Source organism: Sinocyclocheilus rhinocerous, unplaced genomic scaffold (genome assembly GCF_001515625.1).
Source record: "Sinocyclocheilus rhinocerous isolate Xijiao unplaced genomic scaffold, SAMN03320098_v1.1 scaffold788, whole genome shotgun sequence".
NCBI classification, from domain to species: domain Eukaryota; kingdom Metazoa; phylum Chordata; class Actinopteri; order Cypriniformes; family Cyprinidae; genus Sinocyclocheilus; species Sinocyclocheilus rhinocerous.
The window spans coordinates 249,632-256,904 of NW_015664008.1; the positions used below are offsets into that span (position 1 = coordinate 249,632).

The following is a 7,273-nucleotide window of genomic DNA, read 5'->3' on the forward strand; positions in this document are numbered from 1 at the left end:
ACAAGGTCAGTTTGCTTATAAATAGGTATTTTATTGATTTAAACTGCAATCTGTCGTTACAAAAGAAACATATTGATGTGAACAGCAGTAGCTGCTAACATAGGACACATTCAACTGTAGCTAGCTCAATGTCAATCCTGTTAACCCCGAATTTCAACTAAAATCTATATAACGACTCTGGATTACAATCCTAAAAAGGTTCAAGACTCTTGGAATGTACTGTTAGGCACTTAGCAAGTATAGAAGTGGTCCAAAATCTGTAAATAAATAAGAATTTTGAGTCATAACAAATCAAAACAACACATGTTTGCTGGTGTACATAACATGGTTTCAAAATGGGCAAAATAAATACACAAATGCATATTTAACAATTCCCTTATTAACCGTCCATTTAGATCAAAATGCTGCTGCGATCAGAGGTTCGGACCACTGCGAGGGTCATGAGATTTGTACTATAATGCATTTATTGTCTACTATTTGTTCATACCAAAAGGAGTCTTAATGAGAGGATCCCAGTCTAAACATCAGATTTCTAAAATCACAGGCACAGGACTGTTATTGTCAAGACAACTCGGTTTACATTCTAGACGGTCGAAGCCAAATAATAATGGATTATAGAGGCATAAACATCCTGAAACTGCAGTCCAACATTAGGGAGAAAAATAATAAATAAAATGCAAAACAATCCTCTTTGCATTCTCATTTTAAATTAAGTTTCACTTTAAAAATAAATCAAAATGTAGTTACAAAATGTCATTGCAGTATAATATATTAACTGTTGAAACTTAACGAAAAAAAGGTCTTCACAATCTTACGATTAATACGGAAGATCATAATTTAACATAAAGGAAAATATATTCTATTGTTTCATTATCCAGATAAATACAAACAAAATTAAAAAAAATGCTTACAATCAGCAATAAATACATTTTGATAAGTTAAATAAGCACTGACAAGCAAAACTTTCAGTTTTAAAGTTCTCATTTCCAAACAGAAAATACCAACAATAATTGTAATGATGCAATAATAACTATATTATAACAATAATAGGGGAAATACAATATTGAATTAAAGATAGAACAATTCAACGATCTGTTTGCAATGAAACAATTAGTGGCCACTGAAGTCACATCTTTAGTGGTAACATGAACAGGAAGGACATCTCTCTTACATAATCCAACAACCAGAACACACTATTTTAGCGCAAGGGATCACATGTTCTAGGGATAATTACCACGGTGACAGCGCATTTAGCACCACTAGACGTACAAATATCTTTCAGAATGATTCATACAAATCTAAGATGGGTTTGATTCTTTCTTTAAACCTTTTCTACCCCAGATCTCCGAAAATCAATGTGATTGAACAAGTAGGAAACAAATTGTTTGATAGGCACTTAAAGTCCCGAGGATCTACCGGCGAGGGTCTTCCGCAAGAAAAGTGGCACTTCCAGGTCTGTAAAGCACGTTGTTGCTGTAATATTCAGTAGATTCTTCGAACAAGAAGGTCCTTGAACAATTTTGAAAACTCTGCTTTTTAGTTCGAACACTATGAACTAAATATGGATTCGTTTAACATGTTCCAGTGAGGATTTTGAGACCTCAACGTTTAAGTGGGCCTTGAGGGGAACAGTTCGTTGTTTTTGCATTACGTCAGGCGTGTTAAAGACGTCTAGGGAGGCTTGGGAATACGCCGATGGTTGATGCTACAGGGTAGTAGGTTTTCTGATTTGACTCAGTGGCTACGAGAACACTGTACTTTAGTCCACTTCTCTGCTGTAAACAAAGCAAGGACAGGAAGGGATTGCAAGGAGGAAAATTACTCTCTTTCTCGCCAGCTCTCTCTGTGCTTTCTCTCTCATGCCTGAAACCCCTGAGGGCAGGTTTTAATCGTCAGAGATGGAGAGTCTGCTGAAGATGGGGAGGCGACGTGTGGCATCCAGCACAGGTGACTCGGATCCGCTCTGGCTGCCCAGGCTGCTCTGGTAACTCTCCTGGTCGGAGAGGGAATCCGGAGGGCTTGGGGGCGACTCGGACATTGGCCTGAAGAAGGAGGGTGCGGTGGGAGAATGAGGACCGGGCAGATCAGGAACAGTGGTGCCACCTAAACTGGGCGCAAACAAGTTGGCAAGCTCTTGACTGGAGTAAGTGAAAGGGTTGCTGGGCCACTCATTGACATCTTCGGTGGAAAATATGGGTGGAGGTGTGACAGAGGTTGGGCTGTCCTGGGAGCCACCTGAGCTTGGGAAACCGGCAAAACTGTAGCTGTGATGAAGGCGGGGGCGCTCCATCTTGTTGAAGGCGGAGAGAGGAGGGGGTCCGCAGCGCTCCTCTGCATTGTGGATGAAGTGACAGCGCGGCCCGTATGGGCAGTAACCAATGCTGTGGAAGGTGCGACAGAGCTCGGTCTTGTACTTGGGGTGGCGATTTAGACTACGAACCTCATGCATCCCATGGGCAAACTGGCACTTGTCACCGTATTTACAAGTGCCGTTCTCCTCGAAGGGCCTGCAGAGTTCGGTCTTATAGCGGCTTGAGTTAACTTGGCTGTTTCCGTTGGCACTAATGCACGTGATGTTGCTCGGCCTTAGACGCTCCCCGTTCTCAGAGTAGGACCGGTCGCGGAAGCGGTTCTCCTTGTTGTTGCTGCTCCCGTTCATGGAAGCCGAGCCGTCCATCTTGAGGCTGTTGATAAATTGGTTCTGCGTTGATTTGGAACTGGTAATGGACACGGAGTGGCGGCGCTGGTAGAGTCCCACTGAAGGGGTACCCACCACCTTCCTGTCCAGCAGGGACCCGGTGGGGGTAAAGGGGGTATTGGCACCGGTGGTGGGGACAGACTGTAAATGGGGACTGGAGAGGGGACTGTTGTAGCTCATCACCTTATTGTTCTGAAAGTGAAGGGAAAAAAACAATGTCTCAAAAATGCGGCATGACTATGACTCCCTTTGCTCCAGATACCACCAGTGGGAGTTTATTATGTGTTGATGGTATTGTCTGTCTTCAGGTCAGGTCTAGGGCCTGGATTTAATTCTGTTTTAAGGCTTATTTTTTGAAGAGAGAGAACTAATGACCCTGAACTTTTAACCTACCAAGCAATCTCTTTAAAAAGGGAAAGGTTTTATTAAGTCATAAAAGATGAAAACGCACAAGACTCATGTAGACTCATCTCCAGTAACTGCACAAATTGTGCGCAATACTATGATGATTTATTGCACAACCAGTAATTACAAAACCCTTTTTCTATGGTATTAAAGTTACAAAACCTTTAGTTTGTATAAATGTATTGGGGATAAGAACACGATAAACAACATATGTCTGTTGGACAGCTCTGGCCATTGTGTTGTATTATACTTTTTTATTTATTTTTTAATCGTGTTCAATGAGTGTCAGGTGGCTTGTGAAGTTTTATGCCAATAGTTCAACCAGAACTATTTTGTCATTTATTTGCCCTATAAAACTCCATGCTGAATAGTGAGCAATATTCCAGTTCTGTTTAGGTCAAATGACAGCACTTTGTGAGGAATTAAAGTCATTATTGACTGATAATATTCCCATCGGTAATAGCTCTCAAAGATGATTAGCAGTTGATTCTATTAAAATATAGAGGGACATTCTAGGGTTGATGTCACGTGATAGCGACGCATGTTTGAAATGAATGACCTTTATGAGCAACAGCAGAGGGTAAGATTAATAGCAATAATGACTCCAGGTTTTAGCCCCTTCCTCACACAAAGCTATAATACGGCTTCAGGAGACTCAAAATATTGCTCACCAGTCATATAAACTACTTTTATGATATTTTTTGAGGCTAGACGTTTAAACACCACCATCCATTATCATTAAATCAAAATGCAATTTCCTTTTTGTGTTTTCAGGAAGAAAGAAACACAACACTGCACTGGAATAGCATTGGTCAGTAAACTGTTCTTAAGTTTGGGGCAAACAACCCCTTTATCGTCGGCTTCAATTTTAAAAGTGGTCTTGCGCCTTGTGTTCAGTTTCATTCCGTCCAGCTGTTTTGAATGCAAGAACGCGTTCACACAGTACAATGTTGCATTGCTTACAGATACCTTTATATGCTCACAACTGACCTATAGATTATTTTAAAAGATACATGTAACTAAACTGATATGCCATAAATCAACCAAAATTGCTGGTTAAATCCTATTGTGGTTAAGAAAGGTGAATTATTAAAAGTTGATGTCTAACCCCAACATGTTGCGCATAATGGAGAACTCGTTGATTTAATTCAAATTAAACTAGACCTGTGGCCTTCCTCAGTGTTGTGTTTAATCGAATCCAGGAGAAATAATGCACAACTTTAGCCTAAGTGACGCATACGTTTACTGGTGACGCATAAACGCGGATGAATTAAACTATTCTCTAATATATTAGCTTTCTTTATTCTTTCCTAATCGATAACTGCAGATCATGAGAAGCACAAGACTAGATAAAAGCACACAAGCAAGATTCTCGTCCTACTCTTAACACACACGCAGGCGCACATAAGCCAGAAAAGTTGACATCGGTGTAGAAAACAATTGCTACATTTTGTGTATTAAGATTATGAGATATTGATCTGTTACTCACTCATTTAAACTGTTAAAACGCTTAAATCGACTTCCCAAAAATATAAATTACCTTATTCATCACTTCGTAGTCGAAGAAGGAGGACACAACAGTCGCAGTCATTGTCGAATCGGGGGTTGTTGAAAATACTTCAAAGTTGACAAACAGATGGTTTGTTAAGGCACGGTGGAAGTATTCCTGTGTTTGAAGGGTCTTTGATATAGTTCTGCCCCGCAGAGAGCCCCCTCTGTCCTGCCAAAACTTGTGCGCATATCCTTTATAAAAACTCGCGCAGTCTTCCTGGCGGAGTGGGCGGGGTTATCGTTTGTGGTCACGCCCCTTTCCCGCACGTCTCTCTGGCGCTCTGACGTGATGTGTGGCAATACTTTAACTCTTAATTACGAAATTTAATTTCTCCTTAACATGAATTTAATCACAGCCTGGAGTTCCTCCTGAGCATAATTAACCACATATATATATATATATATATATATATATATATATATATGAATCTTCAAATATATGAGTTTGACTGTTTTAAAGTGATGCCTGAGAGGTGACTTTATTAAGTCATAATATCATATGGAAGAATATTTATAAATTAGTTGTCTATTGTAATGCACAATGGGTCTCAGTGTAATCAAAAGAGCTGTACTGTATATTACAAACTCATATTATTAATAAATAAATCCAGTACATTTTTATTAGTCTTTTTTTTTTTTAAAGATTTTTAATATGTGTATATATTTTTAGAATAATCAATCAGTTTGCATCTACACTGATTTTGTATTAATAATTTATTTAAAGGCACAAAATAGAAACATTATTTTAAAAAATGATCATAAAATGATTTTTAAAAACATTTTATAATTAGCCATAAATGTTTTTTTTAATGATCATTTTAAATAGATATAAGGTCATATTTTTTTCTGTCTGATTTTAAAGAATCAGAGGGACTGCATTGTTTGGCTTTCTATATAATTTCATTCAGTTTAATTTTATTTATTTAAATGAGACCACCAAACTCGAAGACATTAATAGGTAAAAAGGACGTACAGTGAGTAAAAGAGAGAGGAGAATAAACTGGAAATGACTGCTCTGTACATGCTGCCAGCATATTCTCCTTCACTGTTTCCAGGGTCTTGATCCCTTAAAGCCAGGCCCTGGCATATTTGCTGTGCCAGTTTCTGGTTTTCTTTGTGCTGTTTTCTCTAAACATTACCCAAAAATAGTTTCTGCAGATTCAGCTGACCCATGGACTGTGTAAAAGCCTCCTGTCCTCAACGCTTTGTCAACTGCAACATCCCTAGCCAAAGACCCTGACCTTCAGTTTCAGTTTTTATCAGAGTTTTAGCTGGATCCAAAGGATTCACAGAAGTGCTTTTCAAAGTCTATTTCAGCTTGGTTTGTATATCACAGGCCCGTAACCACCAGAGACGAGAGGGACAAGTTCCCCCAATAATCAAAAATGGTCCCTAATGTTTGATGTTCTTGATATTGCCCTGTTTGTTGTTTGGATGACAAAAGGTTTATAAATGCAAATTTTTAGTCTGGTAAGCCTCACCAGTCTAACAGCACTTAAGACTAATCTAATCAAATAAGAAATACTATTAGTTATATAGCTTTTAATGGTGAAAGAGTGTGATGTAAGATGTAAGTTAATATCTGACAGCTGTTTTACACGATCAACGCAAACGCAAACTACTTTTTGTGTCAAATTTCGCTTTTTTGAATTGAAAATATAACCTAAATCATTTAACCCTACGTGACAAGAAACATTTGCTGTTTTACTTTACGAATAAAAGTGAATGTCTTTATATTTTAAAATAAAGATATTGCTAAATTCTTAGCAAATAGTACATTTAATAGTTAAGTTGTTTAGATCCCAGTTTCAAAGTATAATTTTGTTCCTCAGAAGAAAGAAATCATGCATGTAATTGATTTAGTTTAACAAGTAAAAACATTAGCATGTTTCTTTAGAATAAAGGGAATAATTCACCCCAAAATTTAAATGGTGTAATTTTTTTAATCACTCTCATGATTTCAAAATAACAAAAGTGAATGGGAATTTGGGTTGTCAACCCAAAGGATGTAAAAGCACAATTAAAGTATCAAAAAAATTTCAAAAAAGAGACTGGAACTCCTTACTGGAGGCAAATATTTAAAATAGCAAACCATTTATCACACAAAAAAATTCCCTCAGCTGAAGGCCTTGAAAACCATAATCTTTGCTCGATTGAGTCCTTCCAATTACCCAATATCCCATGTGTTGTTTTTGATGCATTTTCACGTCAATAAAATTATGTGTTCTGGATGTGACTGAATTTACAGAACAAAAGGTCATTCTTGAGCAAAACTGCCAACAAACTCAGACCTGAACCGGCACAAACGGCCAAGTCAAATTAATTTTTGTTTGTCTTTTGGGTGGGTGACCGCAGGGACTAGTCCTGTTATAGCCCCACTCGTGACCATAGGTCATGTTTTGCTTCCTATTCCATTTATGACATTAACTCCGAGATTAATTGCTGAAATTATTCAGTGAAGTCAGCGGAATGTGAGTCAGATATGATTGTTCGTGTGAGAGCAGGACTTGCAATGGAAAATAAAACCAAAAGCAAGGTGGTGAGTGACATTCCCTGGCTCCATGTCTGGATGTGATTAGCCTGTAATGCACAACTTATGGGATCAAGGCAAGAAAAGAG

The 7,273-nt window shown here is 38.3% G+C and overlaps 1 protein-coding gene across 1 annotated transcript; it reads right to left on the bottom strand.

Annotated features, from left to right (window-relative positions):
* Nucleotides 1–10: 10 nt before the first annotated feature.
* Nucleotides 11–4,842, bottom strand: LOC107729081 (zinc finger protein 36, C3H1 type-like 1). Its single transcript, XM_016539436.1, has 2 exons — nucleotides 4,644–4,842; nucleotides 11–2,890 (listed from the first exon to the last, which is right to left on the bottom strand). The coding sequence occupies exons 1-2, from the start codon at nucleotides 4,692–4,694 to the stop codon at nucleotides 1,886–1,888; spliced, it is 1,056 nt and encodes a 351-aa protein (XP_016394922.1). The 5' UTR covers nucleotides 4,695–4,842; the 3' UTR covers nucleotides 11–1,885.
* Between the last annotated feature and the right edge of the window lie 2,431 nt (nucleotides 4,843–7,273).